This window comes from Falco punctatus, assembly GCF_963210335.1.
Source record: "Falco punctatus genome assembly, chromosome: 3".
NCBI lineage: Eukaryota > Metazoa > Chordata > Aves > Falconiformes > Falconidae > Falco > Falco punctatus.
Window position 1 is genome coordinate 13,150,466 of NC_137582.1, and position 21,687 is coordinate 13,172,152.

The 21,687-nt window shown below is 46.2% G+C and overlaps 1 protein-coding gene across 1 annotated transcript in view; it reads right to left on the minus strand.

Annotated features, from left to right (window-relative positions):
* The window catches only part of ZC3H3 (zinc finger CCCH-type containing 3), a 186,878-nt gene that overhangs the window by 99,793 nt on the left and 65,398 nt on the right, over positions 1–21,687 (minus strand). The window contains exon 4 of the mRNA XM_080381129.1: positions 6,092–6,242. Within this exon, the coding sequence (XP_080237255.1) occupies positions 6,092–6,242 (151 nt within the window). The remainder of the gene's footprint in view (positions 1–6,091; positions 6,243–21,687) is intronic.

A 21,687-nucleotide genomic window follows, 5' to 3' on the forward strand; every position in this document is an offset into this window, starting at 1 on the left:
AAGTTTTCTGAAGGAAATATCTGAGCTTCTCCATCAGTGCCAGACTATTATTTGTAGACAGATTACTTTTCTTTTAAACACATGCATCAGTATTTTAGACAAAAACTCTTCAAAGTGGGTCAGTGTTCAACTCACTCATCAGGGGGTCTATAAACACAACATCAGCCATTATGCACAGGTGTCTCTGCTTCCAAAAATGTGTCTTAAAATGGCTCTGTCTCTCCATGAGAGGGTGAGCTGGTGTCTCCTGCAGACGTTGGTGCATCCTCCTTCTTCAAGCCAATGCTCTTGGCTCTGTGCTTCCTGGCTGAGCCCATCACAGGCACGTCATCCCCTGTACAGGGACATGGATATTTTCCACTGCTGTCTTGGAATGGATGCTCAATGACATTTGGGTTTGCCCCATTTATCCTGCTCTGCTTGCAAGAAAACTGTCCCTTCGGTGGAGGATGTGGATTTGCAAGCAGAGGGTATCTGCAATGGCCAGGAGCATCCTCCTGTTGTTATCCTCATCTGCTCCTTCCAGCCAAGGTGTGTTGGGGTGGAGGATCCTAGCCACACCAGCAGATGCCCTACTTAGCTTTCTAACAGTTTCCACAATCTTACAGCACACCCAACACCAGAAGGCTTCAGCTGACTCTGGGCAAGGTCTGTGAAAACTGGACATCCTGGTTTACTGGTGGCTGCATCTGCTGACACCACATGAACCACAGAAAGAGGCTGAAAGCAGGAGCAGCATCGCTGCCGTCGCTCAACGTGTCACTTCATCCATCTCAACTCCTCCACAGTAACTCACTCAGCCCTCTCCTGGTGGCGAGAGGCTGCAGGAGGAGAGGGCATCCCCCCACGATTTCTAAGCAATGACCAACCGCAATGTCAATAGGAGCAAATGAAATTTAAGACAAGCAAATCACAGCTTTTCTGAGCTGCACTCCTGCAAAGCAGAGAGAGATAAGGGGGAGGAGTGAAAAGGAGAATCAATAAATCTTAACCTCATTCACAATGATCTGGAGCTCTTATTAAGTAAATTAATTTAAGTTAATTTAACTCGATCATGACTCCTGATCACAGTGATTTAGTGAGGGGGAAATTGCATTAGGAAAGGCCACACTTGCTAGATAGAAGAACGGAAGAAAATTAGATCCACTTAGCAATGTGAATTAATATGGAAATAGCAGGTGTAAATTTAACCTTATCAAGAGAGTGAAAATTATCTTCATAAATTTGGAGAAATAGCCCCCAAGTTGCTTATAAATCTGTTTAAAACAAAAATATTACAAAAAGTGTAGTAAAATTAATTTAAAATATACTCCCATCTATTGCCTCTAAGAAAAGTCAGCAGCAGGGCGAAGTTTAATGCAACCTAGCAATAAGGGGAGAACGCAACTCATCATGGAGGGATTAGCACCGGTTACGTCCAGATGTGCAGCGACTCTCCCCGTCATTCATTTCCCAAAGGCACAACCCTCTTCATCTTAGTCTGCGGATTTGGGGGAGTTTCTCAGCAACAAGGGCAACGTCCCAGATACCCCAGCAAGGGTTTTTGCTGCAAACTACAGCACAGATACTCAAAAAGAGAAGGGGGGATCTCATAAACATCTTTAACGACAGCAAGTTCACAAGACAGAGAAGCACACAAGTCCTGTCGGAAGTTTATTATGGCAGCACATTAAATCTGAAAAGATCGGTAACTGTGTAAAACACTTGAACATCACTTTTGGACTCCTCAAAACCTGATTTCATAGTAGGAATTTCTCCTTAGCATCAGCTAGAAACCAATTTGGGGGCAGCATTTGACTGCAGCACCACCAGCCTTTTAACATCACACTTCTGGCTTAAGGTGAAAAGGGTAATAAAAATAAATTTAAAAAAAAAAAGAGGAAACAAAAATAAAATAAAAAAAAAAATAATTGACCATTCAGCATGATGAACACCAAAAGATAAATATGAGGAGGTGACTAAACCAGTGCTCCAGGCATGCACAGTGTGCTCCACTGCCACCAAAGCTGCCCATTTCTTGGCAAAAGCAAAGCACCAGAAAGCAGCTCCCAGCTTGTTGCTTGCTAGAGGTCCAACAGGATGCTATGAACGATGGAACAAAAACACTTATAAAAAATAGAGGAGAAGCATTTGCCACATGCTTCCCCCAGACAGTCCAAATGACTGATCACACACAAAGAAGGTAACGGGGAGAGTAAGAGATTTATTGCTTCTTTAAAATACAATTGTTTTAAATTGCTGATGGCATTTTGTCAAGATTTGTCTGAAACAGCTGTAAGATCTAAACTACATCATTTAATGAAATCAGAGATTAATACAGATAAAATTATTCTACAAGTGGGAGCTCTCAGCCAATCATGGCAGCACAAACAGGTTGCTCCTCTGCAGAATCAGTGCTCGGCTGAGAAAGACCCACCACCCCGCAGCTGGAGACTCCTACTCTCACCCTGCCTGAATCCCCTGCCTGAAGCTCCTGCCCTCCTCAGTTCTCACCGTGGACCCTCCATCCATCAGCCATCCAAATCATAGAACCATAGAATGGTTTGGGTTGGAAGGGACATTAGAGACCATCTAGTTCCAACCCCCTGACGTGGGCAGGGACACCTTCCACCAGACCAGGTTGCTCAAAGCCCCATCCAGCCTGGCCTTGGACACTTCCAGGGATGGGGCATCTACAACTTCTCTAAGCAATGTGCTTCAGTGTCTCACTACCCCCATTGTAAAGAATTTCTTCCTAATACCTAATCTAAACCGACTCTCTTTCAGCTTAAACCACCCCCCCTTGTCCTATCACCACATGCCCTTGTAAAAAGCCCCTCTCCAGTTTTCTTGTAGCCCCCTTTAGGTACTGGCAGGCTGCTATAAGGTCTCCCTGGAGCCTTCTCTTCTCCAGGCTGAACAACCCCAACCCTCTCAGCCTGTCTTCACAAGAGAGATGCTCCAGCCCTGGATCTGGAGTAACAAGCTGTGAGGGAAGAACCTGAGCCAAATAGTCAGAGCACAAGCTGTTTTCTATTAGCTAAGGCTGAACTCCATAGAAACACAGAATGGTTTGGGTTTGAAGGGACCTTTAAAGGTCATCTAATCCATCCCTGACATCTTCATGTAGATCAGGTTGCTCAGAGCCCCGTCGTACCTGGCCTTGAATGTTTCCAGGGATGGGACATCTACCACCTTTCTACACAACCACATTAGTCATCTATTATGGCATTGTACACGTGCATCTGCACATCATCAAGGGGCACCAGATTAAATTTGATATGGCTATGAGAAGCCCATCTCTCCCTCCCTTACAACCAATGCCTGAAAGATTTTCACAAATCAGGCTCGTACATCAATGGGATAACAGTTTTGGGCAATATCATGTCACAGTACGACATGATGATTTTCGCTATAAAGAGCATCAAGTAGCAAAAACGTCATCACGTTTCACTCACTGGGAAAGCCATTACAGAACCAAATCCACCAACAGACAGTAGGTACAAGATACAAATTCCCCTCCCAGGAATAAAACTGGGATAATTACAGAGCAGGGCGAGCCTTGCCTGGCTCACATTTTCTCTTTCAAGGTCCCAGATGAGGCACATTAACGTTGGAGGGACACTAAAGCAGTAGTTTTGTTTTACTACTACTACAACGAACAGATACGTTGCAGAACATTTCACCATCACAAAAACTAGAAACAAAAATCAATCTTCTCTCCAATAAATGGGCAGGACTTGCAGCGAGGGCAGTGACAGAGAGAGAAGGGTCATTTGAACAGGACTGCCTATAACAAGAACAGAAAGCAGCAGCTGTTTCCACCTAAATAAAAGGAGGGAGATGTGCTCAAAATGGCTGGTTCAAGACCAAAACAGCAGCAAACTGAGCTGCGAACAGGAAAGGGCAAGAAACATGCCAGTGTGGGTGTAAATGCATTCATTAGGGGCAATCTGAGTTGCACATCAGCAACTGTAGCTACAGGAGTGACCAGAACCAGAGTCAGCATTACACCAACACTACAGGAGGAAACAAGAGATTTAAAGCCACGAGAAACAAATCATCACCTGCACACAAAATACCTGGTGCTGTAATTACCAGCAGCAAATTATGAACCTCTAAGAAGCAATACAATTTAAGATTTTATCATAACATACTTGTACATTCACAATGAAAAAGAGAACTTTGAGAAATTAATAGTAATATTTTAAAGAAGCTGCTTTTGGGGCCAAAGAAGAATCACAACAATTACTTATTTGATGGTCTGGTTTTCTATTGTAGCCTGAGAGCAGTGAGCAAGCAATAACTCTCACCAGCAGGTAAGATGCTGCCTTGATTCAGCAAAAGCATAGGATGAGGGAGCAAAAAAAAGAATATATGGTTTGTTTGTGGAAAGGGAAATGCCAGAAGCTGGCCCCAAGGACATACAAATGGAGGTGGCACCTACAAGTAGAGCAGTAACTGGAGGAGGCAAACCAGCCACCTTTGGGGTAAACGGAGGCACGTGGATCTCAGGACTTGATAAAAGGGCATGATCACATGGGAAAACATCAAAGGCAAAAGCAGCATGTGTAGAAAAAGGAGGCAGCGCAGGTAAGATTGACTGTGAAAAATCTGGGTGGAAATCAGCCATTAGCCCAAAAGGATCCCACAGTTTCCATACATGGACTTTGAAACTAAGGCCAGCATACTACACAAGATGAGGAGTTTCTCAACCAAAAGCTTGAAAAAACCAAGACAAAATAACAGACCGAATTTTGTATTTTAAAGAATAGTTTGAAAGTAAACACATTTTTCTAAAATCTCCCTGTTTACCTGGTACTCTGGCCCATCACCCTGAAGTCTTCCAAAACCAACCCTCCCTTCAGATACCAGTATTTGTGAAACTCAAAGCCAAATTCACTTCTTATAGGGAAAAATCACACAAAGTGAAGCCTTAAAACCAATCAACACCATCTCCACAGCTGTCTCTCCACAGCACCCACCATAAAGGCCACCAACCCTTGGGGCATTGCTGGGGGAAATAACTTTTGGAAGAAACCACCCACAGAAGGGCATTGATGCTGGCCCATGTCACTGCTCTGCCAGAGGGGTCAATGGTGGGGGACAGCCCGCAGCATCCCTCGGCTCCTCAGGTTCATTACACTGGAACGAATAATAAAACAAGCCCATAGCAGAGAAGAGCTGGCTCTCTTTGCCCAAAATACTGCCTGTGATAGTGGCAAACCAGCATTTCAGGGGGAGGAGAAGTCATTCTCAACCTAAGAGTAGCCAGAATATGGGTTATAACCAAAACCATCAGTTCTAATAGTGCCTTTTTTAGAGCATCAATTACCATAAGGACTTTTCTGCTTACACACAAGTTTCAGGCTTTGTCTTGGCCTCTGAGATGTTCTCTGGTAACATCTCCAGCAGCTAACAAGGCTGCACTTTGCTTGTAGCTGAAATATGAACGTCAGCATAACTGATTTAGGAAAACTCAGGCTCAAGGGTACGGCACCATCCTTCAGTGACACCTTTCTTCACATGGGTGCTGGCATGCCAAATTATTTGCTACAGGGATGGGCTGATGATCCACACACCCAGATAACCCGGGAAGAAGCAAGTTTGTGCCTGCACCTACCTCCTGGTGTAGGTTTGGAGCACCTGCCTCCAACATGCTTTCAATAAGCTCCTCTGTAGCACCAACGTACACATTAATATTATAAAGCAGAGGGAAGGTCTGGCTTCATTAGCAGGTTTGTCCATCCTTATTTAACAGGCCACATCTATCTCCAAAAGAAGCAGCAACTTCACTTAGGTCTGATGTAAAAAGCTCTGAGTGTTTTTTGCATCTTCCTTACAGGTTATTTAATGGCTTCATGGAAACAATTAATTAAAACAGGAAATAAATACAAAGCCACAGACTTCAGTAAGCTGTTGGCCGCCAACTCAGTCTAACGTGATTAGTAATACAATTTTACACTTTAAGTCAATAAACCCTGTGTAGAAGCAGCTAAACAAACAGAGAAATTAAGCAACGAACATGCAATAGTTGTAACGCAGAGCCAGCGTGGGAACTCCCTCAGCTCCTGCATCCCAACCAGCTGCATGCAAGGAATGGAAGAATTACCTGGACGTCACAGGGCGCCTCGTCTTCCAGTTGGGAGCAGTGCTGCCAAAGGTTGATAAGGCTGGTGACACCACGTTCTTCTTCACTATCCTGTAGCGTGTCTTTATCACCTTGTTAGCAGGGGGGCTCCTTAAGAAGTGCAAATTAGCTCCTATGAGAAAGCAAATGGAAAAAAGGGTTTGAAATTTGGGTGTGCATGGGACAGGAAGGACCTCATCAATGTAGGTCATACACCCAGTTCTTTAGCACCTACAAAAAGACCTGTGGGGCACTTTAGGCATGGGACCACCATGGATGATGGTAACAGAAAGGCTCTGATGGGCTTGGGGGCATTTGGTTTCTACCAGCCCCGAACAAAACTCCATCAGGTGAATTATGTATTCACCAACAATACCTTGATCCCCAATATCTACACTGGAAACAGATTACACATTTAATCATTGCCGTTTTCATCATATTTTGCAGGATGATCTACACTCTGGTTTGTTCTGCAGAATGTTTCATGCAATTAACAGTTATATGTTTGACTCTGGTTTTCCTCCACTTGATAGCTAGCAATTTTTTTCACGGCTTTAAGGAATGCATCTAATTGCCCAACTTTTATAACATACAGCTATAACTGCCCAGATAATTAAAGCTGACACTACATGCTGAGACTAAGTCTTCTGGTTTTATAACTGATTTAAAGGGCCGACTGTTTTTCTTGGAGATACTCTAATTAAAATTATTGAAAGGTTGAGAGGGGAAAAGCAGAATCATTATTTCCCTTGAAAATGTTGTACCATCTCCATGTTTGTCTCTGCAAGAGAAGGGAGAATAAGGTTGCTTCCCAAGTAAACTGGTAATCTCAGGATACTGGATCTGTGTCAAAACAAAAAAAATAGGGAAATGCATTTTAGAGCTGATCGCATTCCCTTGAGCACAGCGAGCAGCTTCTCCATCTCCCTGCAGAGAGGTAACGGCATCCATGGCTTTACAGTTTAATACGGAGAATATTCTCCTTCTTGTGCATTCGCAAGCAAGCTGGCATCTCGTGTTGGGTTCAGGATTAGACAGCACGAATTTCCACTCCCAAACTCAGCCAGAGAGTTACAATTTCTGGTGGGGGTGGAAGGAGAAAAGCAGGCTCTGCCATGAGAGATAAATCACTGGAAATTTTCATAATAAAGATGACAATTGCAATGCTCCTCGATACTATACTGTAAGATAAATGATCACGGAGCAAGGAGCTTATGGAGGGATTCACAGCTTTCAGCACCACCTATAAAGCCCTGAGCACGCTCACGACACAACGCAAATAATCTCTTTTATATGGCTGCAATAAAATTTGGAAAGTGCTTGGTACAAATAGCCCAGCCAGCTCTAACTTGGCATTGCTCTTGCCCACACTGCAGCATATGGGACCTCCAGCCCCTGTTAGCATCATGCTTGAAGCCACATCCTCACACCAAAGTGTTATTTTGAGAGAGACTCTTCTACATCCCTCCAACTCCTATACGGGACCTCTGCTGAATTTATGCATCAAAATAATGCCAGCATGCAAATCAGTTTCTGCGGCACTGCAGTAAGCAGCAGACTTTTGATGATGTCATCTCAACCAGTGATCATCTGTAAAACCAGCAGTGCTACAAAGTACACTCCTAGTAAGGGTGCATTAAGTCAACCAGTCAATGTTGAACAAACTAAAAAACCCAGGAAGTTTATGCCAGCAAACCTACAGAGCTTCTGTTGATTTGGAATAACAATTAAAATAAAAGAAATCAAAATAAACCCAGATGTTTTGTGGGCCCATGTCAACCTCATGAAGTTCAATGAGGCCAAGTGCAAGGTCCTGTGCCTGGGTCGGGGCAATCCCCAGGAGCAGCCCTGGGGAGAAGGACTTGGGGGTACCGGTGGATGAAAAACTGTACACGAGCTGGCAAAGTGTGCTTGCAGCCCTGAAAGCTGTTTCCTGGGCTGCACCCCGAGCAGCGTGGCCAGCCCCCCGAGTGAGTGAGTGAGGGGATTCTGCCCCTCTGCTCCGCTCTGGGGAGACCCCCCGGAGCACTGTGCCCAGCTCGGGGGTCCCCAGCACAAGCCAGGCAGGGACCTGCTGGAGCGGGGCCGGGGGAGGGACACGGAGCTGGTCCGAGGGCTGGAAGCCCTCTGCTGCGGGGAAAGGCTGGGAGAGCTGGGGGGGCTCAGCCCGGAGCAGAGGAGGCTGCGGGGAGACCTGGCTGCGGCCACTCGGTGCCTACAGGTGTTGATAAGAAAGACAAAAATAGACTTCTTAGTAGATCCTGTAGTGACAGGACAAGGGGCAACAGTTTTAAACTGAAAGAGGGTAGATTTAGATTGGACATAAAAAAGAACATATTTTACACTGAGACAGGTGAGACACTGGCCCAGGCTGCCCAGAGCAGCTGTGGGTGTCCCATCCCTGGCAGTGCTCAAGGCCATGTTGCACAGGGCTTTGAGGGACCTGACCTAGCATAAGACGTGGAAGCTTTGAGCGACCCGATCCAGTGGAAGCCCGTAACAGGGGAGCTGGACTAGATGACTTTTAAAGGTCCCTTCCAATCCAAACCTTTGATGATTTGATGACCAGAGCAATTGCAGACACTTACTGATTTAGAGGTGAGGCAAGAAGAGAGAGAGGGAAGAAGACTGAAAATGGGTTTTCATCGCATTTCCCTGTCCTGGGACTTTTTGTATCAGACCAAATTCCTCAGGGAAGTGACTGCACCATCACAGGGGGGTTTAAAGCCCTTTGCAAGGTTTAAGCTCTAATTACAATTATAATTGCTCACAAGCATCGGCAAAATTGGAGCATTTTGCTTCAGAGAACTGTATTTAGGATTGCGAAGTGGGAACAACAACAGCACAGACATGCAAACCCCTGCATGGTCCAATGCTGCACACACACGATGAAATCCCAGCTACGGTGAGGGCTGGCAACTGTGAGACCCTTTTGTCACCCAGGAGGCATGGACATACCCAGCTTCTCATGGAAATAGCATCAACCATATACCCAAAGCAGCTCTTTTGCACTGGGGAAGGGATGAGAGCCACAACCACGGATCCTCCCCAGACAGCAACAGCGCAAGTTGACCCTTTCCCTCTGCTGCTCCAACCTTACAAAATTATTAAGCTGGGAATTTGTTGAATACATTATTAACTTTTCCCTCCCCCCATCCTCCCCCCACAAGCTCTAGCTTCCACTAATCAACCCAGAACCTCATCAAACTCCTGCCTGACATCATCCCCTGCCTCAAGCTCATACAAGAAATAGAGGTCCCAAATTGTCGTGGTTTGCAGGCGTCCCCCCTCCTCCTTGTACAAATGGGCTGGCACCTGGTAAACTCTATTCCCCGGCAGTAATTGGATGGTGTATTCATGCCGAAGCTGCTCTTCTGAAAGTGCCTGCGTGCACGGCTCCAGCATTAACCACCTCCTCAAAGAGACTCTCCGAAGAGCTCAGTTTTCTATTATTACTTGCTAGCTGAGGGGTTTTGTGTAGATAATCATGTTATTTAGACAGGATGTTGGTTTAATTCCCTTCATTACAGGCTCCCAGGGTTGTAATTTTTTTTTCTCCGCATGATGTATTCCCCGTGGCACATTTCACTCAAATCAAACACTTTACGCTTTTATTACAAACAATACCCCAGCGTCCCCTGTTATCAGCCCAGCACACACACGCACACTCCTCGCAGAGATCCAGAGGTCAGTTCTAATGACTAATCGATCTCATTAGCTTTCCTAATTAAAAACTTTACTACCGCAATGGAAGACAAACTACAAAAAAACTGCTTGCATCATATTTGAATGGGATATGAGCATCATTTATCAGCCAGGACTCGCAGCCTGCGCCCATTGCAACGGGCCATGCGCTGCTGAGGTTGGTGCTTTATTTGGAGCCGTGCATTTCCCCTGGGCATCGCTCACACCTACTGTGCCGGCAGAAAAGATCCTGGTGCAAACTCAAATGCTGACCTTGAGATTGGCAAATTGCTGCCAAAACCCTCTTACCACAGTGTTTCAAGCAGATGGGATCCAGGACCCACCAGTGCACACATCCTTTAGGGAAGGGGTTGAATGCAACATGGTTAGGAGGATCCTTAAATTTTGCTGTGAGAGGTACGAGGAATCGAACCCCTGGGGAAGCTGAAACAGAGGGCAAAAATAGGGCTGGCTCCTGGGATGTCTGCAGGAAAGTTGGAAATAACACAAAGCCTGACTTGCTTTCTAGCATCCTTAAAACATATAAGCACCTTAAAGCTTTATATTCCTCAACCATTCCAAATAGCCTCTTATTTGTATTCTGTGTCTCCTCAAAATGAATGACGTTTTAACATTTAAAAGTTATGGGGTTTTTCCAACCTCAATACAAGGTGGAGAATTAAGATCACTTGCAAGGAAGTTTCAACAAAAAAAGTAAAACCTTTTTGTAAAAACAGGTATTTACCCCCTTGGAAAGAAAAATGGGGAGGGGGAACACTGACCTGCTGCTACTCACTCCAAATCCTTCATCCTTAAAAGCTCTCATTAAATCAGAATCCTCCACTTCTGCCAAAAAATGAGCAGACAGGAAGCAGATATTAGCTAACTCTGCCTGCTTCTCAATCAAACCAGACCCAACAGTCTCAGTCCTACAATCACACAGGGCTGGCATGCAAAAGTGGGGAACACTGCACCCTGAGCCATTTATTTCTGCGTGACTGTGCCGTTACGGCAGCTCTCCAGGGATGGGCCAGCATCGTCAGCCAACCAAGCCCTAACAAGCAAGCGTGCAAGTCCATACAGCAAGAGGAAAATGTTGCTGCTCAGGGTGGATTAGGCAAACTGCAGTATTGGTGGAGTAAATCTTGTTCACCTGTTGCTGAGAAAAAAGAAGTTAAATAAGCAAAGGTAAATTCAGGAGTGCAGATTCCCAAATTCACAAGATTATTGCTGCTTTTGGAAAAGGATATGGGATAGAAAAAGCCTCCCATAAGGGCACAGGAATGTGAAAAAAAAAAACTGAAGTAATTGAGCCATGACATGACCTGAGTTCTACCAGGTCCCTACACTGCATCACTGGCTACCATGAACCTCACAGTGCATGAGCCTCTGCTGGGGCACTGGCAGCTCAATGCCAAGCTGCTGCCACTGCCACTGTTAAACCCCAATTCGAGGCGAGCCAGGGAAGTGGTGAGTGACAAGTACATTGATCTTCCAGCACTTGGAAATGAGATGAGAGTGGGAACGAATGCAAATTGGGGAGCAGAAGCTGTGCCTTTGATATGATGCCAGTATTGTCCCCAGCTCCAGAGGAAACCTCGGGGATGCAAAGCTATGCAGTAGGGCCACCCTAAGGGACCCTTTTAACTCAGTCAGGATGAGTCCACTAAGAAAAAAAGGAAAGCAGAGGCCAAAAACCTCTGATAAAACTGAACTGCTTTTTCAAAGCAAGCCATTAGGAAGAAAAATAAAGGGCTAAGGACTATTAGTAATGTGCAAAGGATGCCACCAGTATGTCATAACTCCTGGTACAGGCTCTGATGCTAGCAGAGATTTAAAAAGCATGCACTCAAAACTAAAAACATCTCCAAGAAGAGCTGAAAATATCTGCCAAAAGGTATTCTGAAAGCAAACACTTTCTAACATAAAGAAGAATCCCACAAGCACCCTTACCACGGGATTTGCTCCAGGCCTGGAAGTAAAGATTCAGCAAAACCCACGATTATCTCCTCCTCAGCTCCCAGAACAAAGTTGTTGTTCACCTGCTACTCAAAGCAAACCCACGCTGCAGCAGTAGGCGCTTGCACCAGCAGGAAAATCACCCACATGCAGTGATGCTCTGGGATGGCATGGGACCAAACCTCTCTCCTTTCCATGAGGAAAGCTGTCTCTGATCCAAGACCACTTGGCTGCTAGCTCACCTTGCTCTTCTGGCATGCCCAGAGATGAGGAGCATCCCTATTTGCGAGCACACCTGTGAAACAGGTTGGGAAGCTGCCCTGTACCATGCAGCATTAACTAAAACGTTAACAAGCAGTGTGGAAGCAGAGGATTAAGCAGAACACTGCAGGAGCACACAGAGGTTGGGGTGGCCAGCATCAAGGCACGGAGCGAGCCCTTTGCATCTTCTTTTTGTAAAGCCCCAGCAAGACTATGTCCTAATTTGATATCCTTCTATGAGAAGGTCACCCGCTTCATGGATGATGACAAACTGGTGGATGTAGTTTTTCTGGATTTTGATACAGCTTCTGATATTGTCCCTCACAGCATCCTCCTAGACAAGTTGTCCAACTGTGATGAGCAGGCACACAGTGCGATGGGTGAAGAACTGGCTGGATGGCGTATCTCAAAGGGTTTTAGTAACTATGGCTACATCTGGCAGGTGACCGGTCCCAGTGGTGTCGCTCAGGGCTCAGTCCTAGAGCCAATTGTGTTCAATATTCTTATCAATGGTTTACATGCAGGAGTTGATTGTACCATTAGCAAATCTGCTGATGATACCAAATTGGGAGGAGCTGCTGACTCTTACAAGGTCAAGAGGCCTTGCAGAGGGATCTAGATAGACTGGAGCATTGGGCAATGGCATGAAGTTTAACAAGAACAAATGTCGGATCCTGCACCCAGGATGCAGTAACACTGGGAACAAGTACAGATTGGCAGAGAAGTGGCTGGAGAGCAGCCATGTGGAAAAGGATCTGGGGGTGAAGCCATTTCGCCGCAGGTACTGGTGGGCTGTAGGCTCAATAGGAGTCAGCAGTGTCCCCTGAGAGCCAAGAGGGCAAACTGCACCCTGGCGTGCATCAAACACAGTAGAACCAGTGGTCAAAAGAGAGGATTGATTTGGATTGATAAGGAAGTAGGAAGAAAGAAGGAGGAGGAAGAAGAAGAAAAAGAAGGAAGAAGAGTTCCAATTGGAAGGAACCTACAACAATTGTCTAGTCCAACTGCTGACTAGCACTGGACCAGATTTAGCGTTGGTGCAACCTCAGCTCGAGTACTATGTGCAGATCTGGGCCCCACAATTTCAGAAGGATGTGAATATCCTTGAAAGTATCCAGAGGAAGGAAACACAGCTGGTGCAAGGATGGAAGGCATGTCCTGTGCAAGCCACTGAGAACTCTGGGTTTGCCTAGTTTGGAGAGAGGCTGAAGGGTGACCTCACTGCTCTCTACAGCTTCCTGAGGGGAAGGGGACAGGGAAATGCTGATCTCTTCTCCCTGGGATCCAGGGACAAGACACACAGGAATGGGTCGAAGCTGTATCAGAGGAGGTTTTGACCAAATATTAGGAAGCATTTCTTTACCAAGAGGGTGGTCAAACACTGGCACAGGCTTCCTAGAGACGTGGTCAAAGCTCCAAGTCTGTCAGTGTTTCAGAGGTATTTGGACAATGCCTTTAATAATCTGCTTTTAGTCAGTCCTGAAGTGATCAAGCAGTTGGTCTAGATGACCACTATAGGTCCCTTCCAACTGAACTGTTCTGTTCTAAAAAGTGGTGTGTAGTTTCAGGACAACTCAGTATCAGGATGATAAATATAAACCAAAAAGAATCCAGACAACAGCAGCAATAACAGAAATCCACAGCAAACTCCTCAGTCCTTTGTATCTGAAATACTTGGGAAATGGAAACATGCAGCTTAAGTTATCAAGGACTATTAGGAGAAAAGGAAATTTTAAAACCACAACAGAGGCAGGAAACTTCTCCAGCACGAAAGGAGCTGGTTGCAGCTATTCTGCCCCAAAACTGCCTAACTGCAGGTAAACTGGAGGCACATGCAGTGCTACCAAAGAGCAGTTTAACAAGAGCACGCCAAGGAAGACAGAAATTTCCTCATTCATGTTGCAAGCCAATGATTTGCTAAGCCTTGCCGAGGTGGTCACCACCCCACTGAGCCCAGCACCTTTCCACTACACCCCCAGAACAGGCTCTGCAGGCTGAAAAAGCCTTGGGAACTCACCATCTCGTCAAGAATGGCCTCAGGAGGGATCTCTAGTAGACTCCCAAGATAGTCTGGGTAAGAAGCTATTTTGCACCATATGCAGCACAATGGGAGGACAATGGGTGTGCAGGGTCAGAGCCATTGAGAGGCCTTGATCCAGCTGGCTCCTGGGAGCAGGGTTGCTGTGCAGATGAGCTTCAGATGTTGGAGCTCTGATACCCACCACCCCTCCACTTCTCATCAAAATAGCATGTAGAGATAGCAAAAATACAGGGAAAATCCCAAGCATGACCCTTGTCCCTCCATCACCCCCATGGTGAGCCCACACCAGCAGGTAAGGGCAGATTCGGTAGAAGTAGAGGTGTTTGCAGCCAGGAGCAACCTCAACAGCAAAAGCACCATAGGAAGCTCCGATGGCAAGGAGGTATCAGCTCCCATCCTGCTGCAACAGCAGATTACAGGGATTAGGAGTCCAAGCATTGCCCTTATTATCAGTCTAGAGACTTGTGTATCTGCTTCCCTACAGCAGCAGAAACAATGCTTTCTCAGTGATTATTCATTAGTGAAGGACTTGAGATCTTGATTTCTGCCATAAAATTAATCTCTAAAGAGAAGCAATGTCACACTGTGGGAACAGAAGGAAAGCTAAAAGTCCCAGAATTAAAAAACCTACATCCCACCTTCTTCTCCCATTGCTGTTTTCCCAGCTGTGAAATAGGTGGTCTGGTTGAGGCCTACCTTAAATTCAATTTCTTGTGGGGAAAACCAAATAACATACAAAGACATGGCTTTGCTGTAGGGTCTGCAACAAAACTTTGCAAGGCACTTTGAAGACAGGATGTGCCATGTGGTTTTTTTTCTTTAACACAGTGAATTTTAAAACGTTGTGCCATTCACACATTAGGGATTCCATTATTTTTTAAAAGAAAACACAATCCCAAATATTTTAGCACTTATGATTGAGACTGAGAGCAGCACCAAGCTGAGGAACTATGGGGTTTGCAGTGACACAAACAGCTGGAGTCTTACCAGGGAGATCTGAGCCAGCTCTGCAAGCACATCTCCATGGCTGGATCTGGTTTTAGTTTAAGTTTTGCTCTCCTTTGTTAAGATGGGCAGCATCTTTGTCTTCTTCCAATATTGGACTTGCACCCAGCAGCAGGTATTTTGCAAACAGCAGCTGAAGGGTAGCATGCATCCAGCTGGAGTACTGCGTCCAGCTCTGAGGCCCACAACATGAGAAGGACAGGGACCTGCTGGAATGAGTCCAGAGGAGGGTCACGAAGATGATGAGAGGGCTGGAGCACCTCTCCTATGGGGACAGGCTGAATTGGGGTTTTTCAGCCTGGAGAAGAGAAGGCTCTGGGGAGACCTTACATCAGCCTTCCAGTACCTAAAGGAGGCTAGAAGAAAGCTGGAGAGGGACTTTTTACAAGGGCCTGTAGTGACAGGACATGGGGAAATGGTTTTAAACTGAAAGATTTAGATCAGGTATTAGGAAGAAATTCTTTACGATGGGGGTGGTGGAACACCAGAGCAGGCTGCCCAGAGAAGCTGTGGATGCCCCATCCGTGGGAGTGTTCAAGGCCAGGTTGGATGGGGCTTTGAGCAAATTTCTCTAGTGGAAGGTCCCATGTCAGGGGGTTGGAACTAGATGATCTTTAAGGTCCCTTCCAACTCAAACCATTCTATGATTCCATGATTCTGTGCTGATTCGGATGCTGTGAGCTGTGTTGTGCCTGCACAACCTGGCAGTCCCATGCCGCAGGCATCACGTTTAGGGCTGCTGAGGAGCGTCATGAGAAGGAACACTGATGCCAGCTACCAATAAAATAGCAATGTCCACAGCATCCTCCCTGAAACCAGGGGGGTGAACTACCATGGTATACACAGAGAGATGTAAAGAAACACTGATCCTTCCACCAAGCCTTGTTTTCTTGGAGAGACTTCTCCTTATCACTGGGTACAGAGATAGCAGAGCAACCCTGGCACCCAAATCCCCTGATGTCCCTGTCCCCAACACCACATGCTTCCTTGGGTGAGAAATACTGTGGATGGGAAGGACACAGCAAATGGAGGAAAAAACTGAGAAAGACAGAGAGAAGATGGACTAAAAGAAGAGGGCAGCAGCTGGGTTTGGGGACTGGACACAGAAGCAGAAAAGTGTATAGTAGCAACTACACTGCATACTTTGCAAGGAAAAGGAAAGGTCCCACAAATTCAAAGCTAAGAGTCACAAAGAGCCAGCAGAGCTCAGCCTGCCTCCAATGAGCTTAAAAAAAAAAGCTGTGCAGCTCCAGAAGAAGTTGTGGACCTACCCAACTCATGCATGGATCTTTCAAGAGTTTTACTAACAGATTATAATGACCTTGCAACGAGGATAAATCTGTGGGTGAACTTGAATCAAGTTTCATCACCACAGCTCCTACACTCAAAAGCAAATTGTTTTGTTAGTGTTTCCCATTACACCAGAAGAACCTGCAAGATGTCGGCCCTGAGCTGCACAGCTCCAATGCCTTCTATTCTGGCTACCAACTTGGCCAAGTCCCTAGAGTTAACAAAAGGATTTGGGATTACTGTAATACTGTTACGAATTTAGTGTGAAAGCAGACACCAGTATTACGAGATGATTATCACAGAGCGTGTTCAATATGCTCACACAGAATGGCACAGCAAGAGGTTAATTATATTGCTACTGGAATCAGCTTCCAAAAGGACCATCCTTCGATTTAAGAGGGGAATTTAATTTTCAACTCATTCAGTTCTGAGCTCTTTCAAGAGCGACGACTATTTATGCCAGAATGTAAACGATGGTTTATGATCATGAACTGCTGCTTAATAGGAAATAAATCCAATTGATCAAAAGTGCTTTACCTGTGACCCCAAGCAAGACTGCTGTTCAGGCTGTACAATTTGCAGAGGACAAGAGAAGCACGGGCTTTGCAGCTGAAATGTTTTAGTGGGTTCCAAACCCTTTGCAGTATTTGCTTAGCATGGCAGCCACTTTCAGCTGGGAACATTTGGGGAATTAATAGCAAATCTGCTTCGCCAATTCTTCTACGCTGAATGGACCACAGGAAAAGATGAAGTTAACGCAATCCATCAGGCACCACACTGCATTGGTATGGTGGCACTTGGTAGAGATTAACTGTAAGGAAATACCCATTTTAGCAGGCAAGGTATTAAAAGCCACATATAGTGTTCAAATGAATTGCATGTGTTTGGGTATGTACCCAAAATTCCTTAAACAAAAAGAACAGGACTTCTGTTTCCTGGAAATATAGAGTGGGAGCAATGGGGAAAGCATTGCCCAGCTTCAAGTGAAAAATCAAGTGATGTGACCAGCAGGTCAAGAGAGAGGATTCTCTCCCTCTACTCGTGTGTCCTCAGACCCCCCCGGAGCACTGCGTCCAGCTGGGGGTCCCCAGCACAAGCCAGGCAGGGACCTGCTGGAGCAGGGCCGGGGGAGGGACACGGAGCTGGTCCGAGGGCTGGAAGCCCTCTGCTGCGGGGAAAGGCTGGGAGAGCTGGGGGGGCTCAGCCCGGAGCAGAGAAGGATCTGGGGAGACCTCCTTACAGCCTTTCGGTATAGAAAAGGAGCTTATAGGAAAGACGGAGAAAGACCTTTTATCAAGGCCTGTAGTGACAGGACAAGGGGTAACAGTTTTAAACTGAAAGAGGGTAGATTTAGATTGGACATAAAGAAGAACATATTTTACACTGAGGGTGGTGAGACACTGAACCATGTTGCCCAGAGAACTTGTGGATGCTCCATCCCTGGAAGCATTCAAGGCCATGTTGCACAGGGCTTTGAGTGACCTGATCTAACTTGAAGATGTCCCTGCCGTGGGCAGGGTAGTTGGAACAGATAATCTTCAAAGGTCCCTTCCAAACCATTGCATAATTCAACAATTATCACACGTTCACCAAGCTAACATCGTTCATTAGAACTTTTAACTTTAATTCATTAGAAGTCTAGAGATAACTCTGGGGAAACTTGTTTCCAGAAAATAAACATTTCAGCATGGAAATACCACTGAACATGGTTAAAGGAGAATTAAAAGTTACATCCCAGCTTGGCTTAGGCCCAACGAGTTGTCAAAGCCTTGTTCCTGTGCTCTCATCACACACAAGCTCAGAGTCGCAGGACACCAACCCCATCCTCTTGTTCTGGAAATGGCAAATAAAACCAAACCCTACCAAGCTCTCAGAAAAAGTTTATTTTCATATTAGAACAACGTTATTCTCCCCATTCATCAGACTGTCTACTTCTTCCTGCTCAAGTCATGGCAGCAACCATGTCCACCTTCCCAAGAAAGGCTGCAGTGGTCAGTCAAAGGTATTCATTATGAAATTTAAACAAACATGAGAACAATTTCATTTTCCCAGCTGCAGGGCACAGACCAAGCAATAACACTTCCCCCAATCAACTACTATTAGGAGCTTTTCATCAGGATTTTTTGGCAACAGACTGACTCAGAGCATGGCAGAAGCACACACCAGGAAAGGAACAAAATCTTTCCATGACAGGAATTGGAGTAACATTTGATTGCATGGCTTTTTCCAGATGTCAAAGCAAACCTCATCATCACCAGTGAAACACAGCTCATGGTTCATTGAGAAACTCAAGAGCCAATTCAAAACCATCATGACTCTTAAAAACTTTCCAGTTCTCTGCTGAACATCAACCCTTCTTGCCTCTTCACACAGCCAGGCCAAGCACGTTCTCCCTTGTCCTGATTTCAGCTGAGGTAAGAGTTAATTTTCTTCTTAGTAGTACAGTGCTGTGTTTTGGCTATGATGTGAGAACAATGTTGATAATGCCCTGACGTTTTAAGTTGTTCCCCGGTAATGTTTATACATCAAGGATGTTTCAGTTTCCTGGGCCCCTGCCAGCGAGAGGGCTGGGGGTGGGGCACAGTAAATTGGGAGGGGACACAGCCAGGACAGGCGACCCAAGCTAGCTAGAGAGGTATTCCATACCATATGGCATCATGCTCAGTATATAAACTGGGGGAAGAAGAAAGAAGGGGGGGACATTTGGCATTATGGCATTTGTCTTCCCGAGTAACCGTTACACATGACGGAGCCCTGCTGTCCTGGGGATGGCCGAGCACCTGCCTGCCCATGGGAAGTGGTGAATGAATCCCTTGCTTTGCTTTGCTTGCATGCGCGGCTTTGGCTTTCACTATGGAACTGTATTTACCTCAACCCTTGAGTTGTACATTCCTTTCCGATCCTCCTTTCCATCCCTCTGGGTGAGGGGGAGTGAGCAAGCGGCTGTGTGGTACTTGGTTGCCGGCCGGGGTTAAACCACGGCAGTCCTTTTTGGCACCCAACGTGGGGCATGAAGGGTTCAAGGTAACAACAGATTTGATTGGAATGTTTTATTGCTGTTTAGCTATTCAGGGGCAGGTTTCTGTGCTTACCATGGGGCTTGCTTGCCTTACAGTATATTAGTCTAGTGCTCGTTAGTGGCTGCTTCTTGCTTTTGCTGCTTGCTGTACTGCTTATCATCTCCCTGTGCTGTGCCCAAGAACATTGTGATAACAGCCACGGTGATGCGCTGGGGCTGCCAGATGGCCAGGGCATCGCTGCTGTTTCTGTGCTGCTGTACTGGACAGGCTGGAACTCCAGTGTGAACTCAAGTCAAAGGGACTGTGACCTGTGGATGAGTCCAAGTGGGAGCAGGATACCCCAAAGCCCCTGTGGCCGTGACTAAGTCTAAGGCTGAGCAGGTATATCTCAGAGTGTCTGTGGCCATGGCTGTGTCTGTGCTGCAGCAGGTATGCCTCTGAAGGAATTGTGGCCCAAGGACAAGTCCATGCTGGGGAAGGTACACCTCGAAGCATCTGTGGTTGTGAATCAGTCTGTGCCGCAGTAAGTACACCCTGGAGCATCAGTGGCTGTGTGTGAGGTCATGCTGGAGCACTTCAAAGTGTGTGGATAAACCCAAGACAGAGCAGGTACAGCCCTGAAGGGATTGTGGCCAGGGATAAGGCCATGCTGGAGCTGATTTACTTCTGAAGGGACTGTGGCTGTGGGTAAGGCCACACTGGAACAGGTCTATAGTCACGGCCCACGGATAAGGCCATGTTGCAACAAATGCACCTCAAAGTGACCGTGGCTATGGATGAGTCTATGCCGCAGCAGGGATACCCCTGGAGAGACTGTGATTCGTAGCTGAGGCTCCACCTGGAGCAGGTTGCAGTCTGTGGGTAGGTCCAAGCCAGATCAGGGGCAAGGGGAGGAGTTCATTGCAATGTTATACCCTATGGGGTGGTCCGAAAGGACCAGGGCTGGAGATTGTAATGGATATACCTTTAAATTGTTGTAACCCATGATTTGACTTTCATGTTATAGGAATGACTATAGCAGCAACCATCTGAACCTTTGGAGGACAAGCAGTACAAGTGCAGCGGTGACCCAACCTGAGTTGGCTTTGATGCCCGATAACCCCATAAAACACTCAACCCCTCTTCTCCTGAGTGACCGCCATAAGAGATCGTGCTCATAGACTAAACGAACTCAATGGACATTTTGTGGACATTTTATAGACATTTTTACAGGGGTGGTGCATAGACTAGGTGAATGATGTCTGTGTATTATATCAAAGGATGGGAAGGGTGATAGTGTTAATGAGATTGCATTGGAAAGTGTGGCACGATGAAAATGGTATGGAATAAGGGGTGCACACCCCTGTACCGAGACTGGGGAGAGCTCATCGGCCTCATACACCTCCCCAGAGCAAAAGCCCGTGCTGATCCTGCCACCTCTGCCTGGGTGCGGACCTATGGATGAGAGGTGATAGACCTGGCAGTGGTGTCCACCACAGGGCAGAAGGGTGACTGCTGCTTCCATGTTTCTCCAGTATCTTCTCCACACATTTTGACACCCATGTGCCTTGGTATGGGCCTGGATCCACTGTCACCAGCAGGTAGGGTTGGGCAGTGTTGCTCTGAAGAAATTCCAGTGCTGGAGAAAAAGCTTCATGTTCATCACAACAGCTGGACTCTTCAGTAGCTTGTCCCTATCTTCCCACTTGTTCAACCTTTTTTTTTTTTTTTTTTTAATTGCTTACTTTCTCAAAATGTGGTTGATTTGTGATTAGTGAATAAAAAAAAAATTATTTGAAAAGAGATCACAGAATGGTTGAAGTTGGAAGGGACCTCTGGAGATCATCTGGTCCAACTCCCTGTTCTGGCAGGGCCAACTAGAGCCAGCTGCCCAGGACTATGTCCAGATGGCTTTTGAGTATCTCCAAGGACAGAGACTCCACTATGTCCCTGGGCAACCTGTGCCAGTGGTTGATTACCCTCACAGTGAAGAACTGTCTTCTGATGTTCAGATGGAGTCTCCTCTGGTCCTGTCACTGGGCACTGCTGAGAATAGCCTGGCTCTGTCCTCCTTGCATCCTCCCTTCAGGTACTTACAGACATTGACAAGACCCTCCTTGAGCCTCCTCTTCAGATGCAATGTACTTCACCACGTCAAGAACCCACCAGCAGCATCGCTTGTGCAGCATCTCATACCACCCACAGGACGTGGCAATGGTTAAAGCTTCTCCAGCTGCTGGCCAGGACCCATCATACTAATCCAAGTGAACACCGAGATGCTCTGAAGCAGAATGTAGATGATGTTTACGTTGGGATTACTTTAAAGGCTGTTAGACAGT